This window comes from Rattus norvegicus, chromosome 2, assembly GCF_021556685.1.
Source record: "Rattus norvegicus strain SHRSP/BbbUtx chromosome 2, alternate assembly SHRSP_T2T, whole genome shotgun sequence".
Lineage (NCBI taxonomy): Eukaryota > Metazoa > Chordata > Mammalia > Rodentia > Muridae > Rattus > Rattus norvegicus.
The window spans coordinates 172,712,247-172,732,330 of record NC_141535.1 but is presented as its reverse complement, the minus strand read 5'-3'; the positions used below and the strand labels follow the sequence as shown (position 1 = coordinate 172,732,330).

The window sequence follows — 20,084 nt, the reverse complement described above, 5'->3', positions numbered from 1 at the left end:
GTAGCAGTACAGGTTACTGACTAGAGGGTAGGTGGGGGTGATACCTTGCTTTTCTATAGATTCATGGAGGTCAGGCTGGATTTTTATACATTTCTGCTTAGCCCCGCAATCACTGAGCCATATTTGTATGCTGCCTTCCTAACGTTCCTTTCCCTGGAAGCAGACTTCGACTACTTCACTTGGAATCTTCAGATTCGAGGAAGATTCTGCTGCATAGCACCATGAGTGGGGTGTGAGCCATCGTCTCCTCCTCCAGCTGGGAAGTGGGGAGCTCTGACGGCTGCAGCAGTGAGGGCCTTGGCTGGGTGGGACCACGCAGAGTGTGCCGAGTAAGAGGCCCAGGTGAAGTCTGTACACTGGGACAGGACACAGCAGATGAAACAGCCCTCACAAGCCCCTGACCTAGACCAGCTGCACTTGCTGCTCCCTTACCACAGCCATGAGTCGGCAGCCATCTCTTGTCAGTTGTCACATCCACAGCCAGCTGCCCCATAACACAGGGCCTCAGGCAACCCCACAAGCCCTACCAAGTGCCCTAGGTAGGAGCGAGTCTCAATGACCCAGACTAAAGGACCCAAGTCCCCCCAGCATGAAGTTTAAGAAACAAGATAGTCGGAGAAGCAGAAGACAGCTCATGCTACCCTCTAAATTTTCCACTTGGGAAACTGGCATGACTTGTGCTGTTCAATCTTCACTACAGTTGTCTGATTCTCACAAAATGGAGTAGGCAACATTTTATGTTTATTTATAGGAAAGTCTGGTATCTTCGAAACCAACAAGAGTGGCTAAAAGTTTTCAATAAACTTGTACTTTCTGATTGAACTTCATAAAACAATCATGGACTGTATAAAGCATTAAGTTTTAGCAAAAGCAAAAGCTCAACTTCCTCCACTAGTGAAACAAAGGCCATCAAGGCCAGCCATTACTTGGAAACACTATCTCCACCTGGCATGGCAGCGCACTGTGCGTGCAAGCAGGCAGTGGAACCAGAAACATAAAGCATGGCCCAATGTGAGTATGAACGTTCCTTAAGCAAAAGCTCACACTTCCTCACCCGTGACAGGAGGCCACGCTATCTGCCTCGGGGCTGTAACAAGCTGCCTTTAGATAAGTTGCATAGGCAAACGGCTACCATTTATGTTCCCTGACTGAAAGGAGACACTCAAGATAGGAAGCAATGTTCCCATGAAAATCAGCCTAGAATGATTTTGCTTAAAAAAGAAAGCGTACATTCATGTAACTAATAATTCCAACAGTTCTCCCAGCACCCATGACTCACAGAAGGTCTTCTCTACTACCAGAGTTTCTGCTTTTCCATAACCCTAATCCCCAGCCTCGGGCTCTGCATTTCTACATCAATCTTTACACATGAGATTAGAAAGTACAGCAAATTGATTAAGATAGGGAAGAAGGTTAGCTTAGCAACTTGAAGTCTTCAGCAGGGCAGATCTGAATGTGGGTAAAGAAAATCAGTATACAGGTTTCCTTTGAAAAGGGACTCTTAGGACAGTCTAGGAGAGAAAGCCCAGACTCAGAATAATCTGCTAATAAAACAAAGCACGAACATAAGAGTCTGAGACCATGTGACTTGAGACAGAACATGGCTGGCACAACCACCTGAGCCTTTTCAGCAAGGGTCCAGTGACATGTGCACAGCTCATGACACTGCTGGGTTATCAAGGGCGGCCTAGGTATCTATCTGATCTCCAGGGTGTGTACTACTCCAGGAACACTACTACTCTAAGGATTGTTATGTTCAATGCAATGGTATCCTATTTATGCAGCCATCTGTCTGTCCAGAAAATGAAGACCTACCATGTGCTTGATAAGACAGTACCTGCTAAGGGGTATTCATAAGACTTCTATAAACATCAAAGATAACACTAACGAAACATAATTCAGTGTTTACTACGTAGGAAAATGGCAAGATAAATTAAAAATGAGTTAAATTCTGAAGGTTTTTTCCTATGTAGGGTGTGTGTATGTGTGTGTGTGTGTGTGTGTGTGTGTGTGTGTGTGTGTGTGTGTCTGGGGTGGTGGGGTAATACACACACACTCCTTAATTAAATAAGAAATCTAAAGGCCCTGGGCTGGAGTGGGAGCCCTGAGAGCACACCTCTACCACAGCCATTTATTTAATGAATACTCCTGGGCACACTTTAAATTGAAAGATGGTTCATTAGATTTCTGCATCTGCCCTTCTCAGCAATCTGTTGTGCTTCTGATGAAGGCAGGAAACATGAACATATCATTTTCGGGAATGATATGAGTAACTCAGCTTCCAACGATTATGGAGTCATAAAGGGCTCAGGCTGCCTAATTTCGAGAAACAATTTGTCTGAATCATTCTCTGTCTGTCCCAGTCTTGTATTCTCATCCATCCTGGAAATGTCAAGGGCAAGCCCTTTTATTGTTTTCAGTCACCCAATACATTATCTTCCACATATAAATATTATGTCTTAAAGGTAGTAAAGAAAACAAATCTTAAAAATGTAAAAAAAAAACCCAACCATCTCCTTCTTGGTATGTCCAACTCTCCTTGACTCCTACACGAGGTTCATCTACTGCAACTTCCCTGAGAGCTGATCAGCCAAAGTGTCAGGGACACACATAAACACTATGAAGGGGATGAACAATTTTGCCCCACCTCTCCCACACAATGCCTGCTATCTTGGAGAATTAATTTTCCCTCAACAGGTCCAAAAACTATTTAAACAGATTCACTCATTTGGTATTGTCCTTGACAGCACTTGTTCAAGGCCTGCTGCAGCTGGACCCAGAGAAGACCGGGGCACAGACACCGCAGAGTTTATTCAGCAAAGTGAGGCAGACACATTCCAGGGGCCAAGAGTAGCAATCTCAAGAGTTGTTTTCAAGAGAGTGAAATAGCTGTGTGTTTAAGATTATAGGAGGTCCTTTTTCCTTTCTTATGGAGAAAGGCTAATCTACAATAAGATTTCTTAATGTCATATTTAATGGATTCTTTCTGGAAATCAGGCTAGAGCAGTGGTTCTCAACCTGGGGGTCACAACCCCTCTGATAGGTTGACTATCCAAAAAGGATGGAAAATCCCCAAACTACCTCAAGGGCATCAGACTGTCTAGTAACCCAAAAGAGGCACTCCCAAACCTCACAGGGTGAGGCTCTTTAATAAGTTTGCAGCATTTTATACAGGATAAATGTTTTCTGGCTTTGGGAAAAGCACCACCTCATCTTGGCTCAAGACTATTAAAATATCTAGAAACCCCACACACTGTTTTTGGGGGAGGGTCGCTGCTTGTTTGTTTGTCCTGAAGACACATGGGAACACATTCATCCATAACCTCTGAGCTTCCTTTCAAGGGTCCATGGCCTACAGGCAGCCAGGAGGGTCTGCTTGCTTCTGTGCTGTGCTGAGGAGCAGGCAGCAAGTACGGTCAAGGGCAGCAAGTAAGGCACAGTGCCTTACCCTTCTCAGAGGAGTGTGGAGGAGGAGTGGAGAAATGTACCCGACAGTGCATGGCTAACTTCCGATCCAATGGACACTTACCAGTAAGGCAAAGCTGTGCTCCGGCAGCATCCCATATTGCTGGACAAGCCTTTCTCTGGTTGCACTGGGGAGCTCTGGGAGCATGTCCCTCAGCCGGTCAATACTGATCACCTGCTGAGGGTCTGCATCTGGTGGCACAGATGTGTCATCGTAGAGCACTAAGGGGGGCAGGTTAGGCTCCGGCATAAACCTAAACAAAGAGAACAGATGGATCTGACTCTGGGTGTCTGGACTGAACAGAACCACAACTCTAACAGGAATGCTTTTGTGCTAGGTAAAAGTCATAATGCCCAGTGAAAGACCACAGCAAACACGTTCTTCAATGTTACAGAATGAAGATGGGAGAAAGAGTAGCATGGTACTGAGGCATCCTGGTCTATACTAGTGAGGAAAGTGTCAGAGGGACTGGAAGCCGATGAACCAGAGAATAATTACTTGTGAGGAGTAAGATGACTTTCTGCTACTTTAAAATTTCTATTTTAGCAATATTTTACAGTAAATGAAAGGTCAAAGGGGAAGAAAGGACAGGGCTCTTCCCTTCTTGAAAAGCAGGAAGCAGAATGGACGTTGCCTTAATGAAATGTAGAAGCTAGCAGGGAGGCAGTGAACCTGTATATAACAGTCAGTTCAGGACACTGGACAAACAAATGCTCAGAACAGACAGCAGTGAGTGAGGAATCCCAGTGTGAACTATGGATTTCAATGAAAAAATAAGAGCAGTATTGGTCCACTGTGGTACTGCAGTAAAGGACATAACATGAGTGGTGGAGGACTGGGAGGAAGTACATAGACCACTTCTAACAACACTTCCCACTCAGTGCTGCTCTAAAACACGGCTGCTCATAATCAGATGGGTTGTAGTACTGCACTAATCATATCAAAGAAAAAAATCCCTCCGATCTGTACCAGCATTGTGCTCCCTCTGCCCACGAGAGCCATTATGTAAAAACAGGGTAGTACTCATCAAATGCAGGGAGAACTAGATTAGAGATGCCAGTCATTCCTAAACATGGTACCAAGTCTCAGACAAGGCCAGTCTGTTCTCTGAAAGCAAGGGTGACCCCAAAGGGAGGCTTCTTGAGACCCACTGCCATCTAACATGGGGCTCGAGCAGAAGTCAGTGCATGCTCAGTAAGAAATTACAGGGAGTGGCAGGATGGGAGAATAATGATGTCTGTGGAACAGCCTGAACCTCGACGGCCACTATAACACAATGTCCCTGCCTTAACAGGCGTATGGCACGGGTATGGCAATGAAGATACGTCATACTCCACAAAGGAAGGTGAATTCAACAACTCTACTGTTAACGCTTAAATCTTTGTAATCTGCTGAGCTCTATGAGAAAAGTAAAAGGGTCAATTTATAGTAAGCCTATCCTTGTTATGTGTGATGGGAACACCTTCTGCTACACAACAGCCCTCCTGGTCTAGGAACAGAACCCAGAACCTCCTCCATGATAATGAGTGCTCTCCTGATGAACTAATGGCCCCTGATTTGCTTCTCTTGCATCTCATTGGATGCAAGGGGCCCTCCAATGACAGACTGATCTCTTTTTACATCCGCCCAAAGGATTTCAATGCAGTACAGGATCTATTGCTGAACTAAGCCTTGGCCCACCCTAGCTTGCCACCCTCTTGGTGATTACACAAGCCTGCAAACAGATTCCTTCCAGCCACTGTCCTATGAAACAAGGCTCTACAGCTAAGAAGTCAGGAAAATATCACTTCTCCTAGTTTACACATAACATAAGAAATCCTGATTCCCATCATGTAATGACAACAAGTGATTTCCAAAGTCCGCCAGCATCATTATGCTGACTTTCCCTCAGATACATGCTGGTGCTCTGCATCACCTGTAGTCTTGTTTCCCTTCTTTGTCTCTCATTGGCATGGTGCACCTGCAACAGAGAAGACAGCATTAAACAAACACTGCATGAGGCCTGGCTAGACCATGCAGAGAGGGGCCTTACTGTGGGCTGGAGCAAAGCATTTCTTCCAAAGGCCACATGCTAAAGGTTTGGTCCTATTAAGAAGTTAACAGGAGAAACGTTAAAAGTGTTAGAGGGCCCAGTGGAAGGCCTTTGGGTCATTAAAATAAGCCCTCAAAGGAGTCTGTGGAACCCTGGTACCTCCCTCTGTCTTTTGTTTCCTAGTATGTTACTTTCTTCACTCTTACTAAACACCTGGTAGAAATGGCTTCAGAGAAAAATCACTATTTATTTTAGTTTGTAGTTTCAGAAGTACTAGTCCACCATGGTGGGAAAGTATGGCACAGCAAACAAAGGAACAGAAATACAGAAACAGACAGAGTACGATATACACCCGAGGACATGTCTGCTTCAGTGAAACATTCCTGCATGTGTCTGCCCCAGAAAAACTCCATCCAACACAACTGAGTCTCCAAAGAACCCTTAGCTTTTCCACTTTACATGCCCCCAGGGACCTAGTCCTTTAACCAGGCCTCACCTCTAATAATGCCATTCTAGGACTCCACAAAGGGATTAATCATTCATTAAACTAGGGTCTCACGGTCTCTGGAAATGCCATCAGACATACTAAGAGGTATGCTTCATTAATCAACTTAATAATCAAGACTGGGCAGCATATTGACAATGAAGTAAGCAGTGTGGCTCGGCCGTGTGTCTGGGATCTGATGTGCCACTATAGGCCAAATCAATTACAGACTGAAATCTTTGAAACTGTGAACCAAAATTAACCTTTTCTCTTTGTAAGTTGAATAGCTCAAATATTTGTTATAGTTTAACAGCTGACTAGCATAGGGTTGTCTCAATCAAGGACAAGCAAATTCAAACTTTTCAGATTTCAACAGGAGGCATTTACATAAATATAAACAATAACAAAGGAAAGAATGCTCAGACAATTTTGTTTAAAAAAAAAAGCAGCAAAACAACATATCTGATGTGGTTTGAACAAGAAATGTGCTGAGACTCTGGTATTTGAACACTTGGTCCCCTAGCCAGCAGTGCTGTTTGGAGGATGTCACTGGGTGTGGGTTTTCTGAGTGCATAGCTTTGGCACACTTCCACTTTGCTCTCTTTGCTTTGTGTTTGTGGTTGAAGATCTGATCTCCCAGTTTCCTTCCCAGCTCCACCCACTTGCTGCTATGGCTCCCTTGCCTTACGGACGCTGACTCTGGAATCACAGCTGAAGTAAACATTCTGTAAGCTGCTTTTCATCATAGAGTCTTGTCAATGCAATAGGAAAGTAACTGGTACAGTATCCTGCCTCAGCTCTTAGCTCTTTTCTACATCAAGCTTGGGCTGTAAGAAGTCTGACGCATTATTTAAGAGAATGAAGTTTCTTGCCACAAAGCAGGCAAGCTGAAAGCCAGGAGAGCCTTGGACCTGAGAGCAAGCACTTCTGTGTAAGTCTGCATCAGCTGACTCAGACCCCAGCAGACCATGCTTGTCCTGTGGGGTGCAGTGGGATGCAGTGGTCTCTTCTCTCATGGCTACAGACAAGCTAAGAACCTTTGTCACATGGTCCATGGCTGAGCCCCAATCACTGAGCTGTGGCCAACAGGCTTATCAATACAAACTCACCCCCGCTTATAATCAAATGAACGGGTTTCATTCAGAATTTCACCTCCATTTTCAAGTTCGGTGATTTGCCTCTGAATTTCATAGTCTATGAAAAACATAGCAAGTTAGTATATTTTGAGTATCTTTAATCCACACAGGCAATAAGTAGAAACCATTTTCAATCGTTAAGTTAAAAAACAATCAAGGTCATTCTTGTGCAGGCTGCATTTTCTTTTCACTACTGGGAAGGGTCTTAAGAAGCTTGTCTCTTCCCTCTTCTCTCCTTTTTCAGATACCTCAATTTGGAGAGATTAACAACCTAGTACAGACTGTATACACTGTGGTAGAAGGGCTGGGACTACTGTGTAGGTCTAGTGATCACAGATATAGAATTGTGGCCATTAGGTTCATGATCCTGTGACAACCAGCAGATGAGCCTGCTAAAACCCTCCATAATTTTACATAAATTATGGGTAAAAATGTATGAACACTTTTAAGGGGAATACAGCATTTTCATTTTATTTTCCAATCAACACAGCCAAACATAATCAAAGTGCAACTGTTAAGCTCCTTTGAGAAAGTAAGCATTCCCCAACTCCCCACCCCTCATCCTTGCTCAAAGCTCAACCCTTTAATCTAAGCTGCTAAGAGGTAGCAGACTTATCCATTTGTATTCCTCCTGTCACCTAAGTGTTCTCCCTGACTGACGTGAGATGATGGCTAAAAGGTTCAACAGGATTTGGAAAAACCTTGTGGGAAAATTGCAGCCTTGGAGAATTAAACCCATGGTGCCAGAGTTTTGGTTCTGCTAGGCTGTTTGAATAAAGGTAGAATTCTGACTGTTGCTCCAGAAGGCACTTACACAACAAAGTTAGGGACAACTTAAAAATACCTAGGACTCCTCTGTACACCATTGCAGACAAGTCGTAAGCTCTGCCTGCCTGTTGCTGGGTCACTGTTACCACCTTTTAGATCAGTGAAGTCCTGAACACTACATGTCCAGGGTGAAAGCAAACTTCAGTCTTGTCTGCCCCCTCACCCCTCTGATGACTTCAGAGAGCTGGCTGGGTCCCTTTCAGAGACTTCTCACACTTATCCCACTGCCCCATGAGTTATCCCTTGAACCACTTTAATGTTCTCTCACAATATATTCCTCTAAGTGTCTCTATTAAGATTGACTATCATTTTGGGCTTGGGACACAGGAGTTTACACAGATGAGAACAACATCTCCTGAATGGTTTTAATCCTTCCCAGAGACCCAGAGCCGTTTACACATCTTGGCTGCAACAAGGTGATCACAGTCCTTTCGGCCGGCTTGCTTTCAGTGTACCCGACAGGACTCACTCTGGCTTTAAAGACTAACTTTGAGTCTCCTGAGATGTCCTCCCCTCAGACTCAGTCTCTAACTTCTGTGGGACTGCCTCTAGAGCTAGCCTGCTCTATGTTAGCTCTTATCATACATCTGTCATCAGTGAGATCCCCACTGTGTGCTCTAGGAAACCAAGTGCAACAGTACAGGCACATGCAGTCTATTAGCTGCAAATGGTAAAAAGGAGAAAAACATTAACCAAATAGACTATATTCAGTCTAATGAATGAATTGACATCATAAAGTGAATGATATATGGCAGTACAAGCCACTATAGTTTGCAAATCCTCTCAAAGCAGGTGGATTCTATTTCCTTCCCCATGAGTCTGGTCTGAATTTAAGATGCCTTGAAAAAAAACTGTGTCAGAAGTGACACTATGTGAGCAGAGTTCCAGAATTTAGGACTCACGTGAACTTTGATTCTTCTGCCTAGACCTTCCTGGGACCATCTACTGACAACTGGGCCATACAAAGTAAGGACAAAAGACCATATGGATGGAGAGGCCTCAAGTCCGATGTGATTGAGGTCATCTCAGATCTTTGCTTCTGCTGCTGTGACAGTTTCCAGAGCTGCAGGCATGAGTGGAAGCAGGTCCAATAGGGCCACTACCTGGTCCACAGAACTGTGAAAACTAGAGGTTGCTACTAAGCACTGTTGCACACACTGTTATAAACAAGAGGTGACACAGGGGTCCAAACTGACAGTCACCTATGGCTTTGGCCAAGAATCTGAGGCTGTTGAGATTCTTTACTTCAGTCCGGACGCCCAGGGCTTCTCCAGGATGATGTACCGATATATTGGCATCCACTCTCAGCTGACCCTCTGGAAGGAAAAAGTAAAAAAACTGTAGACATTCTTTGAAGCAATAAGGTTTGTAGGGTGGGCAGATGTCAACGTAAGTGGTATCTAACTTGATTTTCTGTCCAGTTAGAACAATCTAGCCTCAGAGAACATAGCTGTCCATCCAAAGCCAGTCAGAGCTATGTGTAAATATGCACTCACAGACATTGGGATGGACTGAAAGAATCAATTTGGTATCTGTGTGCTAAATGAGAACAAGACTATTAAAACCAGAGGTTCTCTCTGCAGTTCTACTCTACAGTTCCTTTCAAAGTGTCTAAACTGGGTTTGGGGGAAGCCTCAAAACTGATTATGTCACACACACACACACACACACACACACACACACACACACACACACACACACACACTGCTCTCCAGGAATCTCTGTGTTTTTAGGAGATTTATAAGACAGTCCTTGAGAATTTACAGATCAAGGGCAGGAGCTGAAACCTGAGCTGTTTCTTTCCCTTCTCAGGCACTGTAACGGGTTTCCTTCCACAAACAGGCATCTGAAGCTTTCCTGGTTATCAGGAGGATTAGCTGAAGCAGAGACTATGAGTGGGATGGGTGGAGTACGAAGATTACAGATGTGCACCTTATATTTAGCTTCCATGTTACTATCATTCTCTGCCTCCCCTTAGGCTCAACCTCCAAGAGAACATATAAGTGTCCTTCCCTCTACTAGACAGTTTCTTCAGGACCTCCCTGGGGAGGTCCTGTAGCTTTGCAGAATATAAGGAATCTATGTCACATAAAAGAGGAGACTGATACCTACTGTCAACTAACTTCTTTGTTAAGACCAGTGTGAAAAAGCCCCAATTTTCAATCACTTCTTGCCCTCCGAGGACATGGACCTTACGAGTACTCTCTTCCATATAGCTTACGAATCTTTCTCAGCATTCTCTCTGATATGTGTACATGTAATAGTGTTTATTTCTCATTAAGAAAACAAACAGAAGCCCCAAAACCTATTCCCATGAGCCCAATTTTCATGCTATCAGTCATGAGCCATTTCTCTGCTCTCCCTCTAGGCAAATCCTCTCTAACAATTTAATGCACAAAGTGACTTCACTCCCTTACTCCAGTTGCAGCCTAACCCACTGCAGCCTGGCTCCTGTCCCCAATCTCTGAAGATGCCATTTGTCAGGGGTGCCACAACCCCCTTGGTGCCAGAGCCAATGGACAAAGACACATTCTGTTTTCACCAAACTGTGACATATAAATTAATCCTTCAGTTTTTTTCCCTCTGTCTTTTGAGACAGGGCCTTATTACATAGCTGAGGATGGACTCAAATTTGTTCTGCAGCACAAGCTGGTCTGGAACTCATAATCCTCCTGTGAGCCAGGGCTTCCTGGTTTCCTTCCTTCTTGAAACACCATTCTACATCAGCACAGGTGGCTTAATGCTATCCATTTTCCTGAACACTCAATTTCCATTTTCTTTGCTTGTGTCCCCTTTCCTGTGAGAACACAGAAGTCTCTTCTTTACTCATGTGCTCTCCAGAGTGGCACACAGTTCTAATAACATCTGTGTGCTCATGACGCCTGAGTCTCTGAGGGCAGACTTCTCCTCTGAACCCCACTCCAGGCCTGACAAGTGTTCCGGTTTCCAAATCCTGACTCTTGGCCTGTCCTTATCTTCCCATCTCAGCTAGCCCTCTCTCTAAACTTCCTCGAAGTCACCTTTGCTTTTTGCTCCCTGACCTCCACCCCAGCCTGCCATGAATTCTTAGGACAGTTCTGTCCTAAGAACTGTCTTGAATCCACCCACCTCTCCATCACTGTGAGGCAGTGTCACCTTGAACCTGATCTCTCATTCTCACATGGGCTGTTTTTCCCTTCTTGACCTGAAATCTACTTTCCATAGGAGCAATAGTGGGTTCTAAATTGTAAATGAAACTTGGTCTTTCTCTCCCTTGAATTTTATCATGATTTCCACATCGCCTGGAAGATTTATATTTCTGTCTGTTCTCCACTTACCTGTCACCTTGGTAATCTTGGTGGTATTTTGTGAACTCTTTTTCAGGCCAGACTCTTTGACTTAGCTATTTCCTGGAAGCTCATCACCTAGTTCTAGGCTGGCTAAGGCCTTGAATCATTCTTTAGTTCTTAACTAAACAATCCTGCTGAGTGGCCTATAAAAGCAATATTGCCACTTTCCAAATTATTCTGGCACTGAGAGTCGTTTATTTCTTTAGAACAATGATCATAACTATTCATGTTTTGCTTGTTGATGTGTTTCCTGGTGATGGTAAGGCTTTCACAGCATAGACAAGGCCTTTTCAAGAACCTAGAGCTAGGTGTGACCCACTGTTGTTATCCAGTGAGTTAAACCCCATTGAATGATGAATTCCAGCACACTGGTGATCCCCTGAGCAGTAAGCAGGCTGACTGGTTTCTGTCTCACTGTAGTGAGACCCAGGTGAGTCCTACGGTTTTGTCTAACTAGTGCTGATCTACAATTGCAATCACATGAAAGGCCCACTACACCCAAAGGAAAACCGCCCAAGTACACTGAGCTCTGCATGGCAAACCTCAAAGCTTGGGAGACAGATTAAAAAAAAAAAAAACAAAAAAACAAAACAAAAAAACCCTCAAGGGAATGAATTACTAGTCACTTTTAAAGATGGCTCTTTCATGATTTAGAATTCTAATTTGGAAGAAAAATAAAGGCATGAATTTTAGTCTCTCCCAGAGAACACCACACTACATAAATGTCTGAGGAGAATCACTTAGTATCCTGTCGTGTTGAAAGAGAGTTCGCCAGCCTGGATCCAGATATAGTGTCAGACATTAACAAAAGATACTCTACCTCATGAAGACAAAAATGCCTTTTAAACAAATTAAGTCAAATTACCTCAAGTACATGAAAGCCTTACCAGTCAGGTTTACCTCTGTGCATTCTGTCCCACTGGGGGCAGGGGGTTCTTTCCTGTGTAAGGGTCTCATCAAGCTCAGTTTCTATCTTCTCCAGGTAGATATCTGTTAACCTACACACGATACCACTGAGCACAATGTGGGAGTAGTCACATTCTCCTTTTGAAGCACATTGCACAACAAGAATAAAAACTGCAATCTGTGGGCTCTGAGGCTCGGATGGGGAGGTCTGTGGAGTCATTCTGGCTGCTGAATAATCTCCAGAACTTACAGAAGACAATGTGGGGGGCAAGAGTGGGCAAAACCTGTTTGTAGTGCTGGAATAGAACCTAGGCTCACACATGCTAGACAAGGGTTCTACCACTGAGCTACATCTCCAGCCAAAGTGATCATAAGACATATTCATCCAAGTAGGTGGAGACGCTATAGACTTACTACTGTTGCTGAAAGTGTGTGCATGCGCCCAGCACAGGCCTTCTGTCACATGTGCAGCCTCACAGCCACCGGTGTACCAGTCTCAGTAGTGCAGTGCTAACAACAGAGGCACTTAGGCACTTCTGCAGCACTTCAAACTGCCTCTCTACCAGAACCCCAGCTCTGACTCCTGGCTTCTTTTTCTCTTCTGTTTCTTCCTTCCCCCACAGAGCTATTAGAGAATGACTTTTAAAAGTGCTAAAAGCCACAGGCTTGGATTCTAACTCAGATCCAGGCTCTCTGTCTACACACATGCTTCAGCACCTACTTATGCAGGTATCTACAGCAGTAGGACACCAGCTGGCTATGCCTGGGGAAAACGATACCATGTATAAAGAAAGGATGCACACTTGGGCTCGGGTGCAGTGCAGACACTTCTAATGAGTCTTAGACTCTCAGCCTCAGTCTCTTTACTTGTAAACAGGCATATCACCATCTTTTTATGTTACAGGATAAATATAATAAGCACATACTAAACATTCCAACTAGTAGATAGTATTAGTGTTGGAATACTTCGTGGTTCTACTTTCGTTCGCACTTGGATCAACACACTGGTTTGGGGATCTCTTTTAACAGCAGCAACATGCTGAACATGAGAAAGGAAGAACTCAGACACTAGGCTATGAGGGTCCACGTTCATCAGCAAAACTACCATAACAGGCTAAATAGAACCCAGAACAGTTCACACTTCAGTCCATAAGCATCAAGGTCTTGAGGGGCATGACTTCAAGAGAGCCTTCGGTTCCGAGTGTAGCCTCCAGTGTTGATACAACAGTCTGCATTTAGGCTCAAAAAATGCTAATGGCCCAGAAGTCAGACTCTTGAACCTTCCAGGCAGCCCAGTGCTCCAAAGCACTTGAGCTTCTTGGCTGCTCTACTGGACAGAGCTCATCTAGTATGTGCAGTGCCCTAGGAACAAAGCTGCTGATTTGTGTTGAAAAGAAACACAAAGTGCAGACAGTGTCACAACAAATCAGTCGCTGCTGCCACTCACTCATGAGCTCTTGCCTTTGTGGCTTCTGTCTTCACTAGGACCTGAAGGGGACTCTCCCTCAACCCAGGCGTCCTTGCCTTTATGGCGTCCCTCTTCGACAGGACCCTGATGGGACTCTTCCTCAGCTAACAAGCAGCCTGTTCATTATCTCATGGGTTTGCGGGAGGTAAGCACATGATACAGAATCAATGCTTAGAGCATTAATGGCTAATGCCCTTCCAAACTGCTCACATTCCTTTAGGTTCTGTAGACAAAAAGCAGCCTAGTGATAAGTGGGAAGTAGAGAATTCCCTTATTCCTACATGTCTAACCTTTGTGCCACTCACTCATGGGGCTGTCTCTCCGGCCTTTAGTTTAAAGATGAGGACAAATAAGCAAGCTTGGTCTTCGGGTCTCACTTGTGCTAGGACTCCTGAAGTTACAATTTATCATTTGTAAGATGTTCTTTGTGACAAGCACGGCATTAGAACTTCAGAAGGCCCTGTGTAACATGCAAACATACCGTGTGACGTGACAAGGGTACCCACAGTACTAAGCACCAGCAGGCAGATGGACATCCTCATTAATGACACTAAGTGCCCACTGTGGCTGCTGTAATGTGCGTGCTATGGAAACAAGACGCTTGTATTCTGTTAGGAAGGGCCTAAGCATGATGCGAGTTTTTACAGTCTGTAAAAGAGGAACATGGGGAAAACCATGGGAGACATTCCCTCTCAGGGATTTAGAGACAGCAAAGGAACACTGAGCAAGGGCCATGATAAAGTTGTCATGAAGAAACAGAAGTCAGCAGACCTAAGATTTAAGTAATGTTTAAGACAATTTCACTTATGTATATAATGTAATTTCGTCACACTCCAGACCCAGGAGAACAAGGGTCTCTCTGCTTGGACTTAAAGATCAAGGCAGTTTGGTATAATTTTGTCTTTCTGTAGTGCTGGGAATTGAACCTAGGCCTCACACATGCCAGGTAAGCACTCTACTGAGCTGTATCTCTAGGCCTGTGAAATCATAACTTTATTTCAGAGCCAATAAACTAGCTTTTCCTATGCACACATAGAAAGTTTTACTCAGGTTTTAAGATAATATATTGGGTTACTGTTGTTGTTTCTTGAGACAGGGTCTCACTGTTTTGTCTTCACTGGCCTCAGACTCTCTCTGTAGACCAGGCTGGCTTTGCACTCAAAGAGATCCACCTACCTCTGTGTCCAGAGTGCAGGGCTTAAAGGTGTTTTAATTGTACAAATGAATGGAATGCCATTTGATATCTTACTATTTGCATCCACATACCTAAGCATGTATAATGTATAATCAAATCAGGGTAGCTCATGGTTCAAGGTAAATAAACATTTTGCAAAAGAAGAGAAATAGATCTTCCCAAAATAACAACAGGCTATGTGTATAGAACTCACAAAATATGAAGGTATTTATGAACAATGTTCTGTTCTGAAAGGTCTGATCACACCTCATGATCTCCACACTTGTCATGGAACGAGGCGGGAGAAGGTAAATCTTGCCTCTTGTCTTTCTGGCTCAAAGTGTATGCAATGTTGTCTGTGTCTATTTTTGATTTGAGGCTCATAAAAAGACCACCAGAGGAATTTTAAGAGGGGGAAGGAAAATGGGGTGTGACAGGCCAAATGCAGAATGTGCCAGAAGTGAGAGGAGATGACAGGGAGCAGGGACAGTGTTCATGCAGCTCCTACCTGCCATGTTGGCTTGGCTGGCGCCCAGGGCTTGAAGGATCAGCTGCAGTTCCCTGACAGCGAGGGCTGCCTCTTCTCCACAGCAGAGGTCAGGCTCCAGGACCACTTCAAGAAGGCCAATTCCTACCAAAGAGAGGTGAGTCACCTGGCTTGGGCTTCACAGACTCAACAGCTAAGGAGTCGGGAAATCTTGGGGAAACTTGGCATTAATGCAGGACCCTCAAAGCAGACCCTCCTTCCCCCACTTCTGAAACTTGTGGATTTTTAACTTTGGCTCATTTCTTAAGGATGTCCAGCTGTGGTTGTGACAGGGTGGACAGGTCTGTCTGATTTCAGGGCTGAGTATTGGCAAGCCTAGCAGTGAGCATGGTTCAGGCCATGCTCTCCCATCAGCTCTGCTAATACCAACATGGGTATTTTGATCTCTGTCAGTCAGGCTCCGGTGTCTGCTTTCTCAATTGGCTTGAGAAAAGTCTAGAAGGGAGGAGAAGCGCCTAAGACCCCAGAACAGAGAGGGTTGGAAGAAGCAGGGCAGACCCATCCTACCAGCTCTGTTCAAATCAATGAGTGTCTGCGACCTCAGGTCATCATGGAGGCTTTTGCCACTGTCCTGCTCCAGTTGGATCTGCTTGATCCTCACTGTCTTGGTGGTCACCTGACTGTGTTTCTTCCCTAGATAGATACTGTAGGTCAAGTGTCCATTGGTAGCAATCGGGAGCCTCTGCTGGGTGATCTGGTAGCCGGCCTGCTCGGAAACAAATATGGATTTAGTCACTAGTCCAGAACTGAAAGCTGGGACTCACTTCACTTTTAGTTTCACATCATAAAGGTTTACTTGAAACAGACCCAAATAATGGGAGAAACAAGGAGACAAAAAAAAAATGTACTTTATACATCGCTGGCATAATTAACCTGTCTTCTTCTGGCTTGTCCCATTACCCCACTACCCACCCAAAGTCTCTATGCCCCTAATAATGATGCAATTAGTAACACATCCTACCTTGCTTGCTGCAGTCCCATTTTGGGGACTAACAATAATCTCATTGTCAGAGCCCCTAAGAGAAGAGTTTATTGTTTTCATTTAGCTCATTAGCCTAAACTCTGCATCTCATCACCAGGATCCTGCTGAGCCCCTTATCAGGGAATGCTGGCTAAGCAGTTAGCCATCCACTTGCAATATGGCCTACAGCAACTGCCAATGCGTTTTAGCTTGTTTGAGTTCTGCTCTTACAGGTAGGCAATCATGCCAACTGTCCTTCCCTTGTTCCTCTGGCCAGAAAGTGCTATGGTATGAGCACACTGGGCTAACGGATAGCAGATAGCATGAAATAACTGGTGGCTGCTGTGAGGATGTGTGTCCCTCTTTCTAAATCAGTGGTTCTCAACTCGAGAGTCACGACCCCTTTAGAGGATGAACGACCCTTTCACAGGGGTCGTCCAAGACTAACGGAAAACACAGAGTTTATATGACAATTTATAACAGTAACAAAACTACAGCTATGAAGTAGTAATGAAAACAATTTTATGGTTGGGGGGGGTCACTGCAACATAAGGAGCTGTATTAAAGGATCTCAGCATTAGGAAGATTGAGAACCACTGCTCTAAATGGAAAAGAAGAATTACTTTCAAACACATGCTGAGAATACAGAGCAATGGAAAGACTGAAGATAAACAGAAAAGAGCTAAAGCATCTGCAGTACTTGGGGACATTGCTGCCCTCATTCAATCCCTCAAGCCTATGTAGTTCAGGCGAGAGGGGGTCACGGGCATTGCCTAAAGCCACACACAGATGCAGGAGGTCCCTAAGCCACAATGGTCCAAGTCTGTACCTCTCCCTAGTAGGCCAGTGAAAGGATTCTAGAATTTCTACATCCTCATACAATCAAGTAGACATTTCAAACCATAGCACGCTTAATACTACCCTCAAGGTTTCTAATGCAGGAGGCCAGGAGTGAGGTTGGAAATTTGTAATCCTAACAAGACTCTGGGAAATGTTAACACTGGGTGCCCTGGGATCACACTTGGGGAACTGTACCAAAGGCTAACTCCCTATCTATGCTCAGATAAACCTTCATGTATAAACCTGAATTCTGGTCCAGGTTGCTGGACAAAACACTAGGGCACCTTGCTAAGTCTGAGTTTCAGATAGACAACAAATTCACTCTAGCATCAACACGTCCTGTGCAGTATCATAACCATCTGTTCTGAACTACTCAGTCCAGAAGAACAAGCTGCAATAAAGCATTCCCAGTGTGGTATGTGAATCAGGTAGACAGGGCTCATCTGAGTACAGAAAATTAAACATTTCTTTAGGTTTTATACAGCAGAGCTTGTGGGAGGACTGTGGGGGGGGGGGTACAGGCTTCTACTTGGTCTACTTTTTATTTATGTACTCACCACCAAACCCAACTCTTCCAATCTTCAGTTCCAGGAGAAGGAAGCGTGGCAATGTTTATTGCTATTTTTTAAATAAATCATACTCAGCTATCAGAACATCTGATTGAATGACACATTATTTTCAGAAACTCATTCACCATTTCAGTTTCAGCTCTCATTCGCATTGACACCACTTTAAGAACCTTTCTAAATTTGGGGGAAAGCAGGTAAATACTGAGTTTGCTGCTCACCTATAGTTTGGGCTCATTTTGGCTTACTACTCTGCCACTACTGTCTAGTTACTTGCTCCTTGGGAGATGACAGTGTCCTTATTAGGAACGTCTACATGAAAGAGGCACAGTCTTCTAGTACTTGCTCTGACAGTGGGCACTAACAGCGGCGTCAGCCACAGGGCTAGCCTTTGTCCTAACAGGCAATTAGCACCAAACAGCATGGCTGGGAGAACCTGACAGCACTGGTCTCTCCTGGGCCCTGTTCAGTTATGAGTAAACCAACAGAAGGACAGGACTAAGCAAGGAGTCAGCAATCAGGACAATCACATCCAGTCTAGTAAACACCAGGGGGCCTCTCCTTCATTTAGGGCTGGCCAGGACCTCCTGCTGCGGACGGACAGAGGGCTGATGGAAAACTGGAGTGGTGTTTCCACCCGGCAAGGCAGGCCCCAGTGCTGAGAACTTAGAAGTGCAGATCACATAGCATACTCACCGGAAGGTCTGAGTAGAAGTAGTGCTTCCTGTCAAACAAGGACTTCTTGTTTATGTGGCAGTTCAGTGCTAAGCCAGCCATCACTGCGGCTTCCACACACCTCCTGTTGAGAACCTTTACAAACACCACATGTTTCTTTTAGAACCACAGCCCAAACACATGCTCTGCTTCTATCTGATATCACCCCTGAATATTCCACTGGGCCCTTCAATAGGAGTTATCTGTTTCTCTGTATGGCCAGCGTTGCTTCACAAGCTGCTGACTGAGAATCAGGAACATGCGTGCAGCAGGGGGTCCCATTGGATATTAAAAAAGTGCCATCCAAGGGACCTTGCCCATACGCAGCATCAGAGAAGAGTTTCAAAATGCTCAGTAGAGCAGTTACTACATGGACTAAATGCCCTTTTCCTCTCTCTGCAAACAGAACCAGGAGCTACTCAGTATCTATGTGAAGCAGTGGTTTGTGAGGGAAGGGTCCTGCTGTGGTGAAGTGTGATGTGTAGAGGAACAGAGGGGATCCAAGAGGCTGATGATAAAAAAACTTTTTTTTTCCGCAGGCAGGAAAAAAAAAGAACAAATTTGTAAGAACAAAATAACCACAGTTGTTTTGTCAGGGTCTGGGGCACTTTCTCTCGCAGGCATGGCCACCCCCCTCAGAGGTCCTGGCATCAGTGTCCTCAGTGCCTTGTGCTCTAGGCTTTGCAAGGCCCCTGGAGCTCTTAGGTTCCAATGGACCCCAGAGACAACTAGCCACGATCCCAGTCCCAAGGTTGGGGACAGCTCTGGAGGTTACAAACTAGATAATTACTGTAATCCAGTAAAGAAGACAGCTAGTTCTGGATTTGTGTCTACGCTCCACCCCTTCTCTGGTCAACTACGAACTGTCTCAGCTTTCCAGAAAGGAATGTGATACATACCTTGCAGACCAAGGAACACCTGGAACACCTGCCTACTCCAGCACAGGGACTCAATGGCTTATTAATAACCCACTGTACTCCGGGAAGATCTGTGAGGCTACTGAACCGGGGAGATGAGATAAAGTTCTGCATTCTAATGGAAGATCTGTGGTATTCTCTGGTATAGTTAACATTTCTCTGTAATATTATACTTAGCATATGACATAGTATTTATTATCTACCAGGTTAGTTTAGGTGATGTTTTATAGTGAGTTTTCACAGTAATGATTTTACTTCAACCTTTAAAGAAGAAAATTAGTACTACCCCAGTATTTAGGATACAGAAAAGCTAAGCTCCTCCAAAGAGACCTGAGAGGCTTGACCTGGGAGCCTGGTGGTAAGTGAAGCCAGCTCTGAAGCCAGGCTGCCCTTGCCTGGGTGGCAGCTGGATCCCTGTAGCTCCGGTGGGGACTGGCTTTCTCAGCTGAGAAGATGAGAACTGACCAGTCAGACAGACTCGGAAGGGAACGGTGTGACAAAATATAGACAGATCTCTAATACTGGCAAAATACAAGCTCCCAAAGGAAACCCAAACAAATTCCCTCGGAGACAACATTGACATCATACCCCCCTTTCTCAGAATCTAAGAAAGTCACCAATGGAGCCATCTTCCAGCATTTCCCAGTTCTTCACTCTGGGTCTCTTAGTCCTGTCAGCCCTGTAATAATGGCTTTCAAGGAAAGATGTGCATGGGG

General features: G+C 44.7%; 1 protein-coding gene across 3 annotated transcripts in view; it reads right to left on the bottom strand.

Moving 5' to 3' along the window:
• The window catches only part of Gatb (glutamyl-tRNA amidotransferase subunit B), a 71,010-nt gene that overhangs the window by 24,923 nt on the left and 26,003 nt on the right, over positions 1-20,084 (bottom strand). For all 3 annotated transcript variants that reach the window (XR_015665528.1, NM_001399231.1, XM_087627137.1), the window contains 7 exon segments: positions 18,434-18,547; positions 15,878-16,076; positions 15,332-15,454; positions 9,149-9,262; positions 7,092-7,176; positions 5,382-5,426; positions 3,530-3,719 (listed from right to left, as the gene is read on the bottom strand). Coding sequence is in view for 2 of the 3 variants with exons in the window: in NM_001399231.1 (NP_001386160.1) it covers positions 3,530-3,719; positions 5,382-5,426; positions 7,092-7,176; positions 9,149-9,262; positions 15,332-15,454; positions 15,878-16,076; positions 18,434-18,547 (870 nt within the window). In the remaining variant the exon portion in view is untranslated.